Genomic DNA, 22428 nt, shown 5'->3' with positions numbered 1-22428 from the left:
TCACAAAATGTAAGGGAAATGTAGTGCAATGTTAAGACATTTACGCAAATCTTGATGATAATAATGTGAATAACAATTATTTTGACCAGGATAATCATGACATTAAATTTGTATATATTCCCATGCCTACTTTCAGCTACATGTAGGCTAATTGTCTTCCTAAGCAGATCAAGTTGTCACTGAGAGGTTTTGATCGTTGTCAGGTACCGACATGTTCTTTCTTATCAAGCTGCTGTTTCTAATAAATATAAATCTAACACTCAGACAGGGTTGAGCTGTCTCACACGTTGTATTTTACTGTCACGCATTTGTGTTGACATTCTGAAAACAATAATTCATCCACTGTCTGTTTTTGATTTTTTTTTTTTTTTTTTTTTTAAATCACATTTAGACTTCATTGTCATTGTGTCATTGTGAAAAGTTCACAAAGACAGAAAATAAATGAGACTCGACTTGGACTTCAAAGTTAAAGACATGATGATTCAAATGATTGAGTTTGTTTTATGATTTCAGTTTAGTTTTTTGTTTGTTTGTTTGTTTTTACAATCTGGCTGTCAATATTTAACTGTTGAAAAGTGATGGGGAGGGAATATTCATATGTATTTTATATTTTTGATTTATGAGAATTCAAGAAAAAAAAAAGCTTTAGGGAAGTTATTTTTGGGTTACATTCATCTCACTATATCAATAATTTCAGTACTATTGCAATTCATTGTCATATTTCTTTACAGACCATACACTGCAGGTAAGACTGCAGTATCTTGGAAAGGAAAAAGTGACGTGACTTGACTTGAGCAAGAAAAATGAATTGGGATCTTCTTGAGACTTGGACCAAATCACTTGATTCATGTCTGAAGGCCGACCTTGTATTGAAGGCAGCGTTCAGTGGATGTTATCCACATTTTTCACAGCAGCCACTCTGACGTGAACTAGTAAGTAAAACACAGGCCTTACTAATCACATTCTTAATTAAGGCTCTGTACCTAAATACAGCAGAACACTCATTAATGTCATTAGTGACACCTGCGTTCAGTACTAGCTACCTCATGGCAAAATGGCTGCTATTGAAAGGGGACGAGTAATAGCTAACATAGCTATATGAAGCTTTATCAATTCGGTCGCCATGTTGCTACTGCGTCACATAGTTTTTCATTAAGGGTAGCCAACAGGTCAAGATTTATTAAAAAGCAAAACTTTCCCCTGATAACCAAATGTATAAAACAAGACTGTATGATGACAGAGGTCTGAAATGTAAATGCATGAGAGACAATAAACCGAACCTCTAAAGGCTTAAGTTACATCGACGTTGGCTAGCTTACATTGGAGTCACATTAATGCTAGGCGTCTCAAAGATAGAGAAGTTCAAATTAAAAACTGAAATTAATGAGATAATGGTACCGCTACACGCCAAAATTAGTAAAATACACTTACCAGTGTTTGAAGATAGTTTCTTCTATGGAAATGAACACAATAATCACTTTGCTGCATCATGTAATTTAAATTCGAAGATTTTAAACCAGCTCTGGATGTTATGGCTTAATTGCTTATTGAACAAAGATGGCCACCGGAAGTGGCATAAAAACTCCTCGACTGTTTCCTGTAGGCTATTTTATAAATTATATAATACTTGTAACAAATGCAAAAATTATTATTTACCTGAATGACATGTATAATTATATTATTTTCTCTTATAACGTATTTTCTATTATTCCAATTATTTTTGCATTGTAAAAGAAAATATAATGGATTACTTTTGTGATGCTATCTTTTTTCAGTTGAAGAAGTCAAAAACGTAAGAGGACAGTTAAAAAACTTTATTACACAGTATGGCTGTAAGAACACTTTTGTAAAAATCTTAAGGGAAACCAGAAATACACAAATGCCAGCTTTGTGTGATATAAGGCAACTGAAGAAATGGGAAGTGCTATGCTAGAAAGAGTAGTACTACAAAGTTTTTTGACTAGTCATCATAAAATTGTCCATTATAACTCCCAAACTATCAGCAAGCAAGGGATTAAAGACGTATTTAAGCCTGTGTGAGGAATGGAATTAATGTTTTTTATGAACACAAAGAAAAAGGAAACAAAAGGACACTCACCATGCACAGGAAATTATCTTACCTTCGATACTGGATTATTTTTACTTCCTATCTATTCCTTCATCTTCTCTTTTCCCTTTTAATTTCCCCAATCATGATGGAAATCATAGACGACACATGCATAAGAGGTTGGATTTTATTTAGTCCACTTTTAAAATTTACATTTTCTGTCGAGATTCATTAAAAAAGATAAAGCATCATCAGCTTTGCAGACCATATGACAAAGAGACTGCAATAAGGAAAAGAGTGAAGTAGAATGAAGATGATTTAGTAGGCACATTTTTCAAATGATACATGTTAATCTAATTGATGGCAGAATATGTACAGCAATGATTTTACCTTGTGGTAGCACATGCTTGGGACTTCTGAGTGAGAGTTCACAGGTTAGTAAAGCACAGATCAATGCATACATGAAGACTTTTGCACTGTCTATAAAAGATGTATCAAGTTGACTACATGAGGCAGTCAATTTCCCAAAACTGTACGCCAGTTCAATTTGAAATAAATTAAACCTAAGAAGTGAGAGAAAAGAGGAATATCAATGAACGTGTTTAACTAATTGACCGGCGCTTGTAAAATTAAGCATTTTAACAGACTTTAGCAAATGTTCCTCCATATGAATCAAGAATACTGAGCTAAAAGTGGACATGACATCCACCTGATGAAATAACTTGAGAAATAAATTAGAAATGGATAGTTGTATTAGTATGCATTTATAGAGTACCTGATTTTCTCTCTCTCTAGCCTAAGTTTGATACCTTTGCATAACTTATAGAAAACCTGTCACGTTCCTTTAAAAACTCACAGTAATTCATTCATTAATCACAAGTTCTGATACCACCAAAGACAGGCACAGGATTCTACCCTGCAGAATCCACATACCTTCGAGTCAAACACGCTGGATATTCCAAACAAATAAAGGACACTTTTCCTGTTTATATACATAACACTTTTGTACAGTCTTTGCACTTCCATTATAACAGATTGAAGCATCTCCACATACAAAGTAAATGGAAATCGAATCATGTTCACTGGATTAAACCTTGAGTGAATCCAAAGCTTAAATTGAGCACTTGGTTAGATGTAAAATGAACAAGTTCAACTGCCTTTGCATTGAAAGAAAAAGTAATAAAACTCTGAAACTCTGTCGTACTGGGTTATCTTAGTGATTGGGTTTTAAGTTTGCCTTTGACACAGACTGGGGTCAGTTTTATCCATGATTTTAAAACTGACCTGTGATCAGAACCCATGGAAACTTAACCCAACTTTATAAAAAAAAAAAAAATTTAAAAAAAATCAACACTGCTAACCAGCTCTGCTAACTAGCAGAGTGTTGTATTGACGAAGTATCGTGATCATGTTATCAAGTGATTTCACTTACACTCCAAAACAACATCAAACAGCATTATAATTTAAGGAAGTGTTTAGTCTGGATCAGCTCACCGGCAAATGAAAGGTGAAGAGAAAAAAAAAAAAAAAAAAAGAAAACCAATCCAATAACGGAGGCAGTGAATGTTCAAAGTTTGTGAGTCTGCTTAAGTCAAACCCTGATGACAAGTCCAGTCATTCCACCTGCTTTTATTCTGCATACAGCTTATTCCTGGCTCGCTCCCCTTCCTACAACTGTACACAGTGCTGTCCTAGGCCGTGCAGCAGTGTAAACTAAACACAGTTGAGTGGCTATGAAGCTCCACTGGCCCCTACACACTAAGGATCTCACTGAGGTGGAACGTGATAGCTGGACCATCCCAAAGCACAAACCACAGCCTACACTAGTGTAAAAGGCCCAGCGGTTTGGGGGTCTGGAGGGTGGGTTGGCGTTTGGGACCACAGGGTCACTTGGGTCCTTTGGATGGGGTGTCTGTCTCTGTGGATTGGCGGCCATCGTTCCAGGCCTCCCGGGTGCTCTTAAGGGCCTGTGTCCGTTGTTGGTCCACAACCACGTAGTCAACACGCTCATCTGATGCTGCCATGCCAGTTCCGTTGCTTTTCATCTAAAGAATAACAAAAGGTTGGTTAAAATTCCTCAAATGGTGAACAAACTGGCAGGCGGTTTGGCCATAAAAAAAATTACGGGGGCCCAGTAGACTACAGCCAGATGTGAAATAGCTTTTGAATTTAAACATTTTCACCATTTAAACAGAATATTGCATTGAAGATAGTTATTTCTTTGCACAAGCTCCTCATCTGGGAGGCACACTAGCTACAACTCACATTGCATTATTTACAATATGTCATCCAAGGAGGAACCACACAAAATAATTTGTCCAAAGAGCATAGCCCTCAGTTTAGCTAGATCACTTTATTGGTACACTAATGTAGCACAAAATCTTACGATTGACATGTGACTCAAGATGTGGGGGTTAAAAAATTCCTACCTTCCTAGGTGGGGTAGACTTGCCAGGGTCAAGATCCAAATCCAGGTACTCCACCTGCTTGTCTCCCTTCGGCTTCACCATAGGGCTGCTCCCACCATCCGCCGTCATGGGCGCACTAAGCTTCACGTTCTACATAAGCCAGGAAAGGATGCTTTTACTGACAGAAGAGGAACACTGTGGCAGTGTCACACTGAAACATAGCTCATATTTTTACACAATCTAGCATTGTCACAATAACCAACATTTGTTTGCCAAGATGGCAGGAGATTTCAATGACATTCGATTCACCAGAAGTTGGTACTTTCACAAAGCATCTCCTGCCAGCAAGAGCAGCATTCAGCACCAACTTTAGAGGATTTATCTGATATTGCCGTGTTAGTGTTGTTCCTACAACATTAATTGTAGGACCATCATTGCAACTGATGAAAAAGCAACAAAGTGCACAATTCTGGCAAGCCGTTGTGGCTTATGGATTAGGTACAAGACTTTCAACCTGGAGACAGGTTTGTGTCCTGTTGGGAACATACTGTTATACTGTAGACTAATTATTTCTATAAGTTCAATTATCAATTTTGTATTTTTTTCTTTTTTTGTTTGTTTATTTTTTTCCAGTTTTCTGTTGCAGTTTGGTTAGGTTTAGGCAACAAAAATATTTTGTTAGGTTTAAAAAACATGGTTTGGTTAAAATAGACCATTTCACAATGTTAACCACATTAGAACGGATAACTTTTCCCCTGTGCATATTTTCCCAGCCGTTCTCCTGGACAGAGTTTTGCCATTGCAAAAATGTGATTGGTCAGTTGTGATGAAGATCCTGGAGCATCAACAATTATGATATTGTAGGAACAACACCAACATGGTTATATCAGATCGTGTAACTTCAGAGAGTACACATACAAATCATTTCTGACAGGCACCAAGCTGGCAAGGTTTGTTGGCTGAAGCATGGATGCACCACTTCACTGATAGAGCCAACAAAAATGGGCACCAAACCAACATGCCAAAAGTTGCTTCAAAGCTGTCCAATGAAAAAAAACAACAACTCTGCAAGCAACTCTGATTGTTACATATTTTAATATGAATTTTCAAAAGGTTTTATCATTCAGATTGCAGTTTATATTATTTGGTTTATGGTGCTTTCCATAGTTTTATGTAAAAAAAAGCTTTGGTTCATTGACAATACAATGAACAATATACGGATAATGGCCTTTGGAATTAGACCAAAGGTCAAACTTCTGGTATTGTGACAACACTAAGGTACATGTTGGTCCTATAGATAGTGTTAATTTCTAACTACAAGTGGGGTGGAGTTATTATAACTACAATGGTGACAGAACTAGGACACATTAATTGTAAGGGAAGTGACGGTAGACAACATCTAAAATAACTGCAAACTGTGTATCCAAGCCACAGTTTCTAACTGGTGTTGGGGAGTGATAGCAACACTTGCTGAATTTCTGATCCAATGATAACATCCCAAACTGGTAGCCTCTGGCATTCTGACAGGGTAGGCCATGCATGTCTAACCTGGCAACCCTGCTCACCTCCTCTATGGTGTCAAGTTCCTCCACCTCCCTCTTTACAGGGGTGATGGGGACTGTGCAGTAGAAGGACTCCTCTCTACACAGAGTGAGAAGGAAGCGGAAACAAAGGAAAAGAAAAGAGAATAACAGCAGATGGTCAAAAACAAAATGCAGGAAAAAGAAAATGGATAAAGCCAGAGCTTGGAGAAGCCAGATAAATTAGAAACTAGGGAGAAAGGAATAAATATGAGTGATGAAAGACCAGGAAGTCAGGAGACAATATCAAAGCAAATGTTGGAAAAAGTTAAGTTGTTACAGCAGGAAAAAAACTGGACAATGGTTCATCTAATATACAGACTGTAAGAGAAACAATCCCTGTTGACAGAATGATATCCCATCAGTTAATTGGTGAATGGTTGATGCACCGACACTAATCTGGGTACATCAGCCAATTTTGTTCTCCACAGACATTACTGAATAACTAAAATACCTGAACTTGATTCCATTTTAACCAATGCCCAAACAACAATAAGGGATGTCCTGAACAACAGTAAGGGTACTGATCTTACAAAATAAGCATTTTTTTAAGAACCCAACACCTGAAACGCAACAGAACAAAAATAGAGAATAAAGGAAGCAGAGCAGCAGGACAAGAGGAAACTGCAAAGAAAAGAGTTGAAGTGGTGAGGAGTCCGTCTGCAGCAACCAGTTATTTCCTCACACTAATGTATGCTATAAGAAATGGGATTTCTGCTATTATTAAAGCCTGGCATGGTCGGGGTTACATGGTGTTCAACCCTGAAAACTTTGTCTGCCTCATGCAAACTCTGTATTTGTGGTAAATCTGTTGTTAAAACCTACTTTGTAGATTTCATATATAATAATGATGTAAAAAAAACACAATAAAAATCAAATCAGCCATTTAGCACATTTTTTCTAGTTTTGATTATCTGTGATCTGAGTATTAAAGAAAAAGGTAATCATGCAACTTCTTATAATCATAGGACAGTTGTGTGTTACATACTGGTTCATCTGTGGACATATTAGAGTCCATGGTTACATAATTCTCTTCACACTCCTCGGAGTCAGTGCTGGAGGCCGTACTATGCACTGACGGGGGTCTCGTTGGCATTGGAAACCTAGAGAAACTGAGCAGCATTCACAATGTTTACACACTGACTTCCAGGCAAATGCAGTCTCCGGTGAGCACAAAATATAATTCAGACATAACAGACACAGCTATAAACCACTGCAGCCAGATGAGTCCCTGCAGCACTAAGCACAGAAATAGACCTCATCCCAGATAAGCCAACAAATGGCATTCAATGCAATGTAGCTCAGAGGCACATCCCAGACTGGTTTGTATGAGCAGTGCTACTTTGGTCACAGAGTGACTACAGTAATGCATGACGTGTTAGTGTCTAATTCTTTAGTTAACTGTATACTATATGATCTACAAAAGGGGATGTTCACACCAAATGACCCTTTTCCTAAAAAAACAGAAATACATCCAAACATCATCTGCTTTAGTCATCTAGAGATGAAGTGCAGCAATTTATTGTTATTGTCTCATGTCTCATCCTATGAAGTCACATTTTTATCAACTTTGAAAAGCACTCAAACAGCATTCCCAATAAAATGTGAGACACAGAGCCTCTTCCGAGACAGCCTCCATTACTTTACTTCAAACTACAAAATAACCAAATGGCCGATAGGAAAGCAGAGTAGTGTGAACACGCCCTTAGTTGTTAGCAAAATGTAGGAGGAGTATCTTAGGAAAGATTTCACAATTTCAGATACTTACTCCCGAGCGAATGACCGTGTGACAGGTGAGCGGACAGGCGTACAGGGCTCCTCCCATTCTGGCAGTGGTTTTATCTCCAGTGGAGCGGGTCTTCCTGAAGCAAGGTACACATACCAGTCAGTCTCTGCTTAAGACATACTTAAGCTAGATAAATGCGAGGCTGATAAAGGTCAGCAGCAGAATAGTTTGTGTGATGTTAATCAGATAGAATTAATCAGCCTATGTGGTTTTAATCTTGTGGGTTGTTTTTAAAAATGTATTTTGAATATATATAAAAAAATTCTAGACTGGAACTAATGTTTGTTTGGTTAACTTGTATAGTTATTATACAAAGTTTCTGATGATTGTCATGTTTGTTATTTTGAACCGATAAAAACAAACAAAACAAACAAAACAAACTGCAGAAAAGTCCAAAATCTGGGTGTAAATAAAAATTAAAAAATGCCAATCCCAGTAGACTTTCAGCTACTCATTTGCATTTCCCCCTCCATTTCTCCCTTTAACTTTTATCACCCACAGTATGTCTGCATCCCAAGCTGATCTTGTATACTGCAAACTGTGGTGGGAATTTTGTTGCAGGTTGCATGTGTGAAGACATTGAGTCTGAGTGAAATCTCGTTTGAACAAATCTGCTTCCTTTAAGAATATAAAAAACAACAAAAAGTGAAAACAATGGACCTAATGTACATTGCAAAACTGTGTACAGCGTAACAGCTCACACGTTATCAAATCCTATTTCACAGAAGACCTCACCATTGATGCTTATTATCCATGGCTTCTGTCACTAAAGCATAGAAAACTACAAAAAAAAAGGAAGCCATTGTTCACAACCAGGAGAGTGATTATGGACATTTATGTGTCTCTCTCTTTCATTAGATGATATCGTTGTTCAATTTCCTCCTGAAGAGGTATCTACCACTTTCCAGAGCCATGTGAGGGTTTTTGTGACAATATCTATGGTGACTGTTACATCTGACCGTGTGTTTTGGAAGCAAAGTACTGTAAGTGAAATTGCAAACAAAAACATAAAAACAAATGTCTGGGAAGAGAAATGTTAGTAAGTTACTTGGTTGAATGCACATCAGAGTGAGGGGTTATGTAGGTAAAATGGTAGTCGCAGTGTATTTTTAAAATTATGTTGTGAGTGTTCATGAGGTCTGAGTGAAATCCACCATGCATGAAGTGCGCAATCATCCACCTCCTGCTGGGATTTAAAAAAATTAGACTGGATTAACGCATCAGCTCTGACACTCATGTTATATTCTTAAACCTATTTGGGCAGCTGAGGAGTTATTAAGGTACACTTTAATTGATTCTGGTTTGCACAGAGTTGAGTTAATCTCTTACAAAACCAGCAGGAACAACAGAAATCCCACAGTACACTATTGATAGCATGCAAAGAGTCGAGTTAAAGTTTGGACAGGTCATAGAATGGAAAGTTTTCAGATGGCAGTTCAGTGTGGAGTACCTACCCTTACGTCGTCCCCTCGGGAATTCACCTACGGTTTGAGAGTCGGTTCGCTCTAAACCGACACCTTTTGCTCTTATTATTTTAGGACTCTGACCTGATTGGTGAAAGAAGACTTTGCTTATTATAAAATTTTTGGTGATCACAACATGAAGCCCTATGGTAACAACTGGCCTGCCATGCAAAGCAAAAGACGACACTTTGCTGAACAATAAAACTACACCGTCAAGTACACCCAATCACCTTTTTGTGCAGCACAGTTATCAAGAGAATGATTGTCATGACAACAGCAGACCCATACTGCCCAACATGCACCTCACTCCATGCACCACGGCTTCCCACACAAAGACTGACATCACAGCTGTGCATGCACGATGAGCTGTGTATAAGCGCTGAGAGTACACTGAGAAATCATGTTGAGAAGAGCACATACAAATCTGCAGAGGAACTTACTGACGAGACACATACGGCAGCTCCTTTTATATTAACACACTCATCACAACATTTTCCCGCAGAGCTGACGAGAGCAAACACCGAAATGTGCCACAATCTCAAAGTATGATCAATTCAGGGGAAACACATATCAAAGTGTTAAAAAAAGTAAGTGCTGTTTGCTGGCTTTGACCACAGATGTCAAAGCCTTTACAACATATGGCTGAGAACACCAAAGTAGACAGAGAGGAACGGCACACAAGATGAAGACGGCTGGTAGTTAGTTGAATTAGTCCACAGTACAGATGAATTTTGCATGGCTCATGGTAAATAAAGAAATGAATTATACCCAAGAGAAAATCAAAGGAGCATGTGATATTCTACTCATTTATAGAACGCATTTATTCACACTTTCGAGTTAAAAAAAATTTATAAATCATGTCACTGCTTATCAATAGTGATGTTACTAACTATTGTGTACTTTTCATACTTGTGTATACAATACAAAGAAAACTGCAAGTAGTTTTGTCCATATTTTGAATTCTCTCTTGCAAGCAGATCCAAGTAGTTAATGATTATTTTCAGTCATTATTCTTTATTGGTGTTCTTATTCATTGTTTGTACAAACAATGATTGTAGTGGCTGCTTGTCTATGTCTGCTTTTTGTTAGTTAATATGCCTGTATTATGTATTTTAATTCGAAAAGGCCAAACCAGGGATAAGGACTGCAAATTAGCCCTATATATGTTGCATCTGTTGCATTTTATCTAGATGTAACAATGCCTACATGTATTGCCTCTTTCAAATAAACCAAGAAATAAATAAACCAATAAATGATTAAAAAAGAAATAAATTTAATTTTGTGATGGGAGGACTGGGATCTAAACCATAATACTAATGAACTAATAATAACCTACAGTATATTTGTATAGCAACTTTCAAATCATTAAAGTGTTGTACATAAAATTAAAATGCATCAAAATGATGCCATCAGAAATGGAAGACAAATTCGTAGGGTTTCGTGATGACAAGTTGCAGAAGTTTAGTTAAAAGTGGGTCCTAGAAGGCAAACTTTATTCTACGTCCAATGGATGAAGAGCTACAGGTTAAAAGATTCTGTAACAATAATTACACATTTTTGAAAGCAGATTTTTTAAAATGCGAGAGGATTGGGCAAACACAATGAGCTGCTGGAAGTTGACTGGGCACTTGCAGCTATGATTGTTTTCCTCTAACCTGCGTTTTTATATTCTGGAATAAATGTATAAACCTGGAGTAAACCGAGATTTTAAGAGCTATGAGTATCAGTTTTTATATCATAACCATAAGTTTACAAGACAATGTAAAATCACTGTTTGTCAGTGAAGATCCAAGTTTCCAAATATTTGAGATTTTGAGTTACGAGCAATGCCCTCAAACTGGTTGGCCTGTAGTATACCAGTATAGCAGCCAGATGAGTTGGACTAATATGAATCTTTTTATAACTTTTAGTCATGGTAGTCCAGAGATGGCTGATGCCAAATTTGGAGATGACTGGCTCAAAGGTCACAGAAAAAAAGACTACAAGTCAAGCATGGGAGGATTCCCCTCTGGGAAATTTAATACTCCATCACATGTTCTATTTTCTTCAGTTTCAACAGCAACCCTGGCTTTTGGTTGGCCTTTGTGATGACTCCCTGTCTCCCTGACATCCTTCAATTTTCTTTCTCTCCCTGCCCATTGCTCAGCCTTTCAATCTGCCCAGATTGTAATTCCCCTTGCTATTAGGTCTTTCATCAAAGAGATCCATTCAGATGGTGGGAACAAAGGGGATGGAGGTGACCACTCCGGGCTTCAGTCACTCCATGGCACAGGGACCAGCCCCCTCCAAAACGGTCTACAGGGCCTCTTGAGCTCGGGGACAAAAGTGCTTTTGACAAGGAGCTTACTGTGTTGGGTGTAAGAGGATGTAGCAGGCACTAAACTAATTTATCAAGAGGTGAAATAAGCTGGTCAAGGGCAGACACAGAGGAAGATGATAGTGTCTAATACACCAGACAAACCAGGACACAAAATGAGAGAAAACATTTTTCCACATTAATAATGGCAACTAAAGAGTGGAATTTTGTACAGATGGCTTTATGACCATGAGCCAGCACTGTGAGAATAGCAGCTGAGTGTGAGACAAAGCATGGTCAGTGGTTGCATTAGTGAATACTGGGCTGAAGGACGTTAAGTGCAACAATAAACTGCAGCACACATCAATTCTGCAGCAAGGACTTGACAAACCAACAGATTATCTATGAACGGTGTCACAGCTACACATGCATGCACACCCACTGCCCCTCTTACCTTTGCGATCAGGTTTGAGATTTCGGTCCACAGGTGGGGGCTGACAGTCGCTGAGCATTGGCCTGCGAGGAGGGGTCTTGGGACTGGAGCGGAAGCCCATGTGGGCAGGTGGGGGGACCTGTTTTCCCAGGGAGGAGAACTCCATGGTGCTAGGGGTCATGGGCACATAGTTCGCTTCGTGCATCGGCTCCGACAAACTGCCTGAGTGATGGTGTGACGGGGAGTTGGCACTCATGGGTACATAGTTCTGGTCTACCTCTTCTGTGGACTGGCTGCCCACTGGCATCATTCCTTTGTTTTTCTGTGGGTGACAAATCATACATACATGTTCACAAACAAAAGAACAGATATAGCTGGAATGAGGCTGCGTCTGAACTCAGGTCACAAGGGAACAGGCAAAAATTTTCACAAAATAGCTGGTGACTAAAACTTCATTAGCAGAAGAAACATTGGCTGTGGCAACAGCAAATCAATTTAGGCTGAGCTAAAACAAACTACCAATGCTAAAACATATCTTTGATACTAGCCAGCATACATTATGCAAAGGCTAGCAGTAAACCAGCAACACTGCTAGCCTTAATGTTAAAGAGTGATCTCGCCAGAAGCAAAACTGTTGGTGGGAATGATAAAGACTTATCTTGATAAAGCTGACAAAAAAGAAATCAACAAATCAATCAACAAACATCAATATAAACACAACAGTAGTCAGCTGCTATATATTGCTGTATAAATCTCGCAGTTTACTAACACACAGCTACAGTATGTCTTCTAGAATTCTTTCTCTATCCACAATAGTGAATCGATATCTTCTTTGCTAACATTGCTGTGGTTATTAATTTATTTGTTTCGTCAGACTTGTCCCTATAACACAATACGGCTGCCACTGTTCGTTTCCCATGCACAAATAAAAGTATTGGGTGATTTTAGGCATGTTTTTTTTGCGAGGGAAATGAGTGTAAAAAAAACCCTTTCATTGTAAAGTTTCTCAAAAAAAAAAGTTTTAAAAAAAGACCCAGAAACACAGCATGTAGCAGGCTTGGTTATATAGCAGTGCAGTATCCTATTGGACAGCAATAAAGAAAAAGAGAACACCATAATATATGTAGATTGCGTTCTCTGCCACCCTAGGATTGTTTATCTCTACTACATGATGCTACTCTCTGACATGGAGTAGAGATAAGAATCCACAGTGAGCACTGGGTAATGTGGGAAAGGCTGAGAAAAGTCAAACCTTTCATGTAAGCATGTCAGGCAACTTTCGTGTATTTGAAAATTTCTTTAACACTGTAAACAATCAAATCATCAAAACATCCACAGTCATAACACGAAAACATCCCTTAAAGCACAATAGTGTTCTACAGAGTCGGGGTATAGTATCTAGCAAAACCTTGGAACAACACTTACGAAGTAGCTGTGGAAGTTTTCGTTGAACTCAAATGAGCAGCTTTTGTCTGAGGGGAATGATCTAGGAATGTCATAACAGTCCTGGGATCCAAAATCTGCAAAAAAACAAACAAAATTACCAAATATACCCATAGACTGCAACTTTATGGGATTGGATATTTAACACTTAATGATCTCATATTTGTCAATTAGGAACAAGAGCATACAGTATTAGCCTACACCTCACATATCAGAGCTATATGCGGTATTTCAAGACCATTTGTGTGACAGAATAATCCTAATGATACACACAAAAGAGGGCTAATTAGAATGCTGTATGTGTTTTCACGAATCTGTAAAGATTATCCTATTCAGTGGGATAGAGCTCAGGAGCAAGAGCTCTACTGTGCAGCACATTGTTATTGTTTTTTTTTTTTTTTGTATCCTCATTAGGCCCTGATGCAGTCTCTAATGCATTCCACTTATGGCCACAAGAACCACAACAGTGCTAGGAGAAGCTTGTAAGGCAAATGAGAGTGTCAGCTAAGGAAGTGGTGGGGAAGACCATGATGGGAAATAATTGCAATGAGAAATGTCATTTCTTTTAAATACTGTGACTCCCCCCCTCATTCCAGGTGATTTCACACAACAGATCATTTGATAAACCACTATCTATATTCACAACTACTAGTTTGAAGCTTTCACAAGTGTTTAGCAGAGGTAAGACTGAGTACTGAGTTTCACCGAAGACTTCCTTGTGTGTTTGTCAAAAATTATCTCACCACTAATACTTCTGTAAAGACATTTGTCACCACAAGAGGGAGAAGTGGAAGAATATACTGTGTTGTAATCACTCTTACTCTATAAGTTTGTCTTTTCTTGACAGAAAGGTGTGTTCCATCTATTTTAAGCCTTTCTACAAAGGATGTTGTGCATCGATTTAAGATGGGTACTATAACAGTGATATTTTATTAAACGTACTAGACTTAACTGTTCCATGTAAAAGGCATCTTGTTTACTCAGAGGATCTTCTCAGGCTCTGATTTGGTGGAATCATCTCTTCATTGGATACACAGTTGAAGTGATGATGGCGCACAGATTTTGCTATTAAGTAATATAATCTTATAAACCCTATTTTAATAAATAATACAATATTTTGAACATCACAAATATGTCTGGTATTTTAAGATTTAAAGGACCGATGCTCCCAAGATTAGTGGCAGTATAGTGAAGAAAACGTACAACAAATCTGTAGTTTCAGTGATGGAGCAGGAGGCATGTATTTGTCCACGAGGACATATGAAAATGATTCTGCATGTATCTTGCTTGCTTTTAAATGTTAGAACTGATTATTATGACCGATATATATGACTAGAACCGCAATATGTATGACTAGAACCGCTGCACAAACCACCATCAAGTTCTTCTAATAGTCAAGGCCCTAAAGACATCTGCAGAGAACTGTCTGCTCTCTGTTCAGGTCTGATAAGCTCTTGACAATTTGAATGGACTGTGAAGAGAACAGACGAGTAAAAGGTGAGAATAGGGATTGGAGCAGGAAGAAAACATGCCACGAGCGCTGGTATGCCTCTTATCATCCATCAAAAAAAAGTGAAAAGGGTACAGAATGCCCACATAAAAGCTGTGCAAAAGATTTTAGGGGGACTTAATAAGGTGTCTAGTTGATGAAAAATGTCACTGCACATAAAGGTCAGTTTTACAGTGGGTTTGTGAATGTGTGTATTCTTTTAAAAACTAATATAGATATAAATATTTTGAGATCATAAAGCATACTTTCTAAGTTCATAAAGGGAAATCTCTACTCAGATGACAACAAAAGAAAAAAACAGAAGTCTCCATGACACAAACCTTTGCGGAGGCGTGAACAGTCGACAGTGCCAATAGTGTTGCTGCGTAAGGCCTTATTCCCAGCACTAGTAGGCACACAGTAGTTTCCATCGGTTTCTGATGCTGAACGGGGCACAAAATAGGTGTCCGTAGGTGAGCGCTCAGCAGGGGGCGGTGGGGGTCCTGAGGTGGAACCGAGCGAAGGCTTGGGCGGTCGGGGAGGGGGGACTACATCTCCCCCACCCTCTGAGCCTCCTACCCCTGACGTCGACACAGTGCGAGGCACCTGGTAGGTACAGTTTGCTCCAGGTGTAGGTGGGATGTCATAACTGATGGAAAGGTTGCGCATCTGTGTCTCCATTGAGGGCTTCCTCGACGGTGTGTTGAAGACATAGAGCTCAGAGCCATCCCCGCCGTCCAGATGGGCCGATGGGGAGGAGGCTGACTTTGGGAGCAGCACAGTGTCCTGGGAGTAGCTGCGAGGGAGGTGGTAAAGGCCACTGTCAGTTGAGAGCGAGGCACCGCGTGATGGAGGCGAGTCGTAGATGGATGAGGCGGAGGCAGGGGCCGGGTGCTGAGGGAAGAAGCCGTTGTGCGAGGTGTGTTTAGCTGAGGAGGTGGAGGATGTGGGCGTGCGGTGTGAAGGGAGGTTGTCATTCAGGTCCGTCTCTGAAGAGGTAGACTTGGAACACTCAGCATGGGCTCTAGAAAGACAATACACATATGCACGAGAGAATTAAATATCCACATTTGATTTTAAGAAGCAAAGAAATCCACTCAAATCATTATTAGAAACCTAAAGTTATCACTAATCTTTGGCAACTCTTGCCGAGTTAGCATCTCTTTTTGGATCAAGTGAAGAACTGAGGTACTTGGTGGATGTTAGATGATTTCTGAACATGCAGGCAATGACAAAATTAATACAGTGTTAGAGAAAGAACAACTCAGTCTTTTCTTATTTAAAACACCTCAAATCCAGCACTAACAAGCCATGTAAATCCACAGCAGAGTGTATGAAGTGTTTCATGTGTAGCACTGCACACAAGCAAACAGTTCCAGCTGGACGGCTGGCCACTCACAGACTAGCCTGGGGAGGAAGAGTCTTGCTCTCACACTCCTCCAGGAGCAAATACTCCCGGTCTCCCTCCGATGGAGAGTGAAGTTGCACTGAGCTACACACCACACAGCAGAGAGAGGAACCAGAGTGGGAGCAGAGATGAAATGTACAAAAAAAGGAAAAGGAAATGGACTGGAAAAATGTACAGAGAGAAGTCTAGAGCTCCAGCACAGTGAATAAGAAGCCTTATAGACACAAAGCAAACTCACCTGTTGGGTTCAGGCTTTTTGCTCTCACAGTTGACCAGCCACAGGTAATCCTGGGGCTCCTCTGAACTGGACTGAGAGTCCAGGTGCCGCACACTGACCGGCTGGTATGGAGGAGGCACATTGGACAGTCCCGCTGCTGGACCAACTATATTACCCAGTGCTGGATGTGGGGGGGTATCCACCACAAGGCCTCCGATGGCTGACTGGTGAGCTGCTTTTGCTGCCTCTGGAGGAGAGAGAGACAAGAAAACAGGGGGTTAACTCTTCTCAAGACTGTTTCAATACCAGGGTTTTGCACAGCTGACTATAGAGAGAGTGGGCCTCTACTACTGAATTAATGATCACATCTACTAGCAACAGAAAAAATTAATACATTTTTATAAAATAAAGCCTTTAATATTCTGGGGGAGAAGCAGTGCTGCCATTCTGCACAACAAAAGGCCACAAAATTAATGAGTTAGGTTCTTGTTTCAGACCGTAGTCTAGTGACTAAGCTGATCACAAAAGATGAGATGCCATGAGATCTGTCAGACTCAGCTCAGCAGATGTCTGTGAATGACTGATCAGGCTTACACATTGTTTAATGATTTTGTAGTTATTAATCAGGGTGTCACAAAGCCCACATTAGATTATCAACAGCCAGTAAGAGCTATTAACAATTATTTTCATCATTAAATATTCTGCAGTCTATTTAACAGGTCATTATACAGCTGACTAATCAATTACTTGTTCAGTCTGTGAAATGTCAGAAAATTGTGGACAAAAATTGATCATCACAATTTCTCAAAACCCAAAGTGACGTCTTCATATTGCTTTTTTGTACAACCAACAGTCAAAAACCCAAAGACTCTTCAGTTACTATCATCAATGACAAAGAAAAGCAGCAAATCCTTATTAAATCCAGTGAGCATATTGGACTTATTATAGTGGACATACTGCTTTTTTGGACTTGTTACTGGATTTGCTACATTTGTACTGCTACTATTGTAAGCTCAATGCTGGATTATAGCCACCTCGTCATATTTTGTATGTCTACCGTATTTCTGTTCCAACTCTTTGTTTGCTCTCACTCTAACCGCACCTGCAGTCATCCAAGGAAGTCACTAGCTATGACTACATTGTGGACCTGTATTGCCCACTGAGACACTGCAGGTCATGTTAGTGACTGATGATGTTAGTTAGAAAGTAAACAGTACGCTGTGTTTGCCAATGTCAACTCTTGCAGGGTAAACTTGGACCCAAGCTGTTTCCTAGCAACACATTTCCAATGTAACAGTATAGTCTCCAGCACCATTTTGATTGACACTACACTATATAAACTTTACATTTCTGTGATGTCCAAACTTGAGCTGTTGACATGTGCGGGCTCGCTCTGATGGAGGATAGATATTAGTCATCACTTTGGAATATCTCACTGGACTCTATTTATTAATCTCAACCCCAAATCGCAGCTGCCAAGTGGCCCTTCTTGATAGATCAAAAGACCCACTAGAACCTGTAGCCTCACTTCCCACTTGGGTTGATTTCCTGAGGGAAATTAAACCTTTTCGAATACAGTACACTGTCCAGCCTGAGTGGAAGATATATGTGTGACAGGATCCCCCTAAATAACACTAGCACCACTGGCTAATGTCAAGTTGAAGCACACTGCAGTCACTGCTGGTAATTTACACCAAAAAGACACCATCAGAAATTAGTATTTTCATCTTTCTTTTCATATCCAACACATACACACATGAAAACCCATTTAAAAGCTTGATTTGAATAAGAAACCCACATACTCATCTTCAGACAGCATTTCCTCAAGGTCTCTGGTTTGTCACACTGAGTTTTCAAATATCAGAGTCCTTTTCAAACCCTTCTGCTCGAGTTGATTGTTGTACTCCACTGAGAGCCAACATGGCTGATGCGTATGCTCGGTGAAATATATATCTATGTTTTCATTCCACATCTTTTTTCTCCTTTTCACAGTTCTCCTCCCACTCTATTCTATAACTGACATGGTTTTATCTCACACAAGGTCCCCCTTCTTTCTCTTCTTGTAAAAGTACATTTCTATCTTTACAGAGCATCATTTGCTCCACTCTCCTCCTCTGCTATCTTCTTCCCTTTTTCCCATTTGTTTGTCGAAGCTTTAAGTGCTGATTCATACATAAAAAAAAGGAAAATCCCCTCTGCTCATACTCATCTATACCTCCTACACTGTCTCTCAGAGCCTTCATTCCCCAGCCCTCCTAATGTTCCCTCCTCTAATATCTGCCCAGCCGTGAAGCACTCTAGCGTGGCCACACACGACAGAAGAGTGGGAGTTGGGTCTCACACACAGAGAAGTGCAAGCGAGCGCAAAAGGGAGAGCCAGGGACATTCTTTTGTAATAAGAACTGTGAGGAAGGCTCTCTGTAAGGATATTTGTCTTCAGACCCAGTTTCTCCTTGAATGGGCTTACTGTTTGTTTGCACATCACAGTTTTAACAGCCAGTTCCAATAATTCTGTTGAAGAGGTGCCATGAATGTTGTTATCAGCATTGCCCTGCAACACTAGCTTTGTAACTGAGGTGGAGGCAAAGTCATAATACTGTGGAGAGGACGACCTTGGAATGCAGCATAATCAGTGACTCGGTTGCCAGGTCTGAAAGGTTCATTCCTCCGAAAGAATCTTAGCGTGATCTGTCAGATAGTCAGTTAATGCAATTTTCATGCCAATTCTCATCATACTAAAAAGGCTTACACGTTTATCAAGGAGAATGAGAAAGCATAGAAGGCCAAGACTGAGGTGCAAATACCAAAGCTTGAAATTAGGCTCAAAGACAGAGAGGGAAACAAAAATATGCAAACGAGAGAGAATGAGAACCAGATAAGAGGGAAAGAACGAAAGAGGGGCAGTGAGACCGACAGGCACACAATGCTTTGATTATCCAGTACTGGGAACAAGAGTAACGTGAGCCTCAACACAACACATGGATCAACACATGGATCATTAGACCTCGGCTGAGAACTATGCTGAATAGAGGCCTTCTGGCACATTCAGCTGGTTCACCTAACTCCCTCAGAGGCGGATATCTGAGAGGCAGTGGCACGGTGGCATCAAAAGGGAGACCAATCAAATGTAGCATAAATTAGCTTGTGAGCTAAAAATTAAGTTGTCTGATTCATGAAATATATTTGGGTTACTGATGGTGATAAGGTACAATGAATATTTTACATATAATATGGTGTGAATTACCAGTGAGGTTATTTAAACCCTTTTTAAAACTGAAATCTTCTCTGTAAATGCAAAGCTAAGAGCGAAAGAGCGCACCCCAGCGGTAGTGGGCGCACAAGCTTGACAACTCATCAAGGTTTTAAATATTGTCAAATCAATTTGGGATCATGGGGCTCTGATTTTAACTGATTTTATGTTTTATTTCAGTTGTATTTTTTTTTTAGGTTGTATTTTTATAAGTCTCCATCTACTTCTGTTGTTTAGGAGGATGCTACAGGGCTGTTTTGCTGTGAAGCTCCAGATCTTTTTGTGGGCTAAAAAACTTCACCCGCCTTTTCATCAGCGTCAGGGTGAGTAGATAATTATATATCCTTTTAGTGTACTTATACCACTGTATTGTTGAGTCTTTTCAGTAATTAGCTTGTTTGGAAATTAGCGTTATGCTACAGGGCTAGCTTAGCCAGCTTGCCCTCACTGGCCTGTGTCACTGGGAACACATAGTCAATGTGGTTCCAGTATGATATTGTAGCAATAGTGGTTACTGAAACAGGTAAAGTTCAGTATTCATACTGTACAGTCACACAGACAATATAAGTCCTAAATGTTTTTAGTTACTGCTGACTATCAGCATAAATTCTGACATTTTATCATTGTAACATTAGTCAACACCAAATTATATTTCTGGTCATAATCTAGCTTGAGTGCTGTAAGCATTGTTATCACAGACTCCAGCCTCAGAGAAAAAGGTAAACAGTTTTAAAGGCTATTGATCGCTGCTGTTTGGCTCTTCAGATGTATTCATTCACTTCTTCCACTTCTTGTGACCTTAATTCAGTATTGTTCTGTAAGAAATATCCTTTAAAAAGGCAATTCAAAGTAGATTTTCTGAGATATCTGACTGAGTGGCACAAAACGGTTAACGCATTTAAGTGAAAAAGTTTGCCATAGCAGATTGAAGCCATATTGATGGGCGGCACCAGTGACATATAATTCACTATGAAATGCTCATCCTTACCATCATCAGTGGGGTTAAAACCACAGATGTCACAGATGCAGCGAACCCACTTATTCATTTCCTCTTCAGTGTCAGCCACCAGGTAGAAAACGCGGTCAATGGTCTTGATGTCAAATATGAAGCTGTGCTCCAAGTCCTTCTTGTTGAATGTCAGCCCAGCATCCACCTGAAGCAGCAACAAACATGTCTTAACATGGCATCAGTCATAGAAAAATAAATGACTATTTACAGTAAAGCCAGTCAAAGAGAAAGTTACATGAAAGGATAAGAAGCAGGGTTGAAATAACTAGTTGACTGATGAATTACTTAATTGTCAGTAACTTTGATCAAGTGATTCATTATTCAAACAAATCTGCAAAACATTTTCGAGTTCCAGTCGCTCAATTGTGCAAATTTACGTAATTTCTTTGCATTATATGATGGCAAAGTGATTCTGATCTTTGCATTTTGGACTTTTGGTCAGAAAAGACATTTGAAGACATCACCTTGTGGTTTAGAAAACTGTGAGAGAAATTTTCCCTACTTTAATGAAATTCTATTGGCCAAACAATTCATCTAAATGAAAGTAATAGTTAGTTGAAGCCCTTGGAAGTAATTTTCCATTACAATTTCAAGACTTGATGGTAGATTTTTCAGACCATATTTGACATCTAAGGTTAATACAGTAAATGGTATTAAAATCCAACCGTTGACATGCATTTTAAATTCTGACTATGTATGCTATTAGGACTGTAGATTGGAACTTTAGGGTACTCCTAACCACCACCCCAAGACGTCAAACAATTTCACACTAAGTTAGCATATTTTTCCTCTCTGGAATCCTTTGCCAATATCTAGTAGGAACACTTAGCACTTAAAAAACCTCTTAGCATCCTCAACGTTAGCACCAGTTTGTGTTCTTTTGCATGGATGACTACATTCAAGTTACACATCTAAGCCACAGTTTCCTTCAAAAATAAATAGAAGTCAAAGTTGAGGATTTTAAAAATATCAGCAGTACAACCGGTTAAGTTGTACTTTTCTTTGTTTTTGAGGGAGACAGTGGCTTAAATCTGTGTCTTAAATGTAATTACAAATCAAAGCAAATGCCCCAAATGTAAAAACATGATTACATAAGGGGCATTAACTGTGATTAGTTCAAAATTGGACTAATTTAGGAATGAATCATATGCAGAATTGTGATTCTGGGCTAATGGTAAGGTGGAACCATACCTGCTCACACAAGTTGAGATCAATCACGCGGATGGGCTTCTTGGCATGGTCATTCTTGTAGTACTCCAACACGTCTGGGTCGCCTGTCAGACGGCCACTGCGAAGAACAAACCACCGCTTCTTCCATGCCTGCAGGGTGAGTACAGAAATGAGGCCAAAGGTTATATATGTGTTCTGACAATGACTGCTCCATTCCCGACTGACCACAGGCTGGCCAAATGCTTTATTTTTCCAGTTTGCCAAAGTGTCCTAGCATAGCTTGTGTCTCTGTGTGTATTCTCCACCAGCTGCACTGCCCTTGCTGAAGAATACTCAGAGCCAGAGGGAAGAGGCCCGCAACCAGAAATATGTGTTAGGGATAACCAGAACAAAAGCCACATAGTTTGGTCTAGCACCCTGATCGGGGGT

General features: G+C 39.4%; 2 protein-coding genes across 8 annotated transcripts in view; both read right to left on the bottom strand.

Annotated features, from left to right (window-relative positions):
- inpp4b (inositol polyphosphate-4-phosphatase type II B) overlaps window positions 1–1510 on the bottom strand; it is a 253045-nt gene extending 251535 nt beyond the window's left edge. Inside the window, exon 1 of one of the 2 annotated variants that reach the window (XM_073469338.1) lies at window positions 1432–1510. The gene's annotated coding sequence lies outside the window, so the exon portion shown is untranslated. The remainder of the gene's footprint in view (window positions 1–1431) is intronic. The other variant, XM_073469339.1, reaches the window with a different exon arrangement.
- Window positions 1511–2216: 706 nt separating this feature from the next.
- Window positions 2217–22428, bottom strand: part of gab1 (GRB2-associated binding protein 1) — a 53751-nt gene continuing 33539 nt past the window's right edge. For 3 of the 6 annotated variants that reach the window (XM_073465385.1, XM_073465393.1, XM_073465359.1), the window contains 11 exons: window positions 22021–22149; window positions 20809–20974; window positions 16592–16817; window positions 15287–15969; window positions 13439–13533; window positions 12035–12335; window positions 9276–9368; window positions 7804–7897; window positions 7024–7147; window positions 4477–4605; window positions 2217–4092 (listed from right to left, as the gene is read on the bottom strand). In XM_073465385.1, the coding sequence (XP_073321486.1) occupies window positions 3934–4092; window positions 4477–4605; window positions 7024–7147; window positions 7804–7897; window positions 9276–9368; window positions 12035–12335; window positions 13439–13533; window positions 15287–15969; window positions 16592–16817; window positions 20809–20974; window positions 22021–22149 (2199 nt within the window). In that variant the 3' untranslated portion in view covers window positions 2217–3933. The remainder of the gene's footprint in view (window positions 4093–4476; window positions 4606–7023; window positions 7148–7803; window positions 7898–9275; window positions 9369–12034; window positions 12336–13438; window positions 13534–15286; window positions 15970–16591; window positions 16818–20808; window positions 20975–22020; window positions 22150–22428) is intronic. The other 3 variants (XM_073465377.1, XM_073465368.1, XM_073465397.1) reach the window with 2 other exon arrangements.

The sequence above is a fragment of the Pagrus major genome, chromosome 1 (genome assembly GCF_040436345.1).
Source record: "Pagrus major chromosome 1, Pma_NU_1.0".
In the NCBI taxonomy this organism is placed as follows: Eukaryota; Metazoa; Chordata; class Actinopteri; order Spariformes; family Sparidae; genus Pagrus; species Pagrus major.
This window is presented reverse-complemented; position numbering and strand designations above follow the sequence as displayed.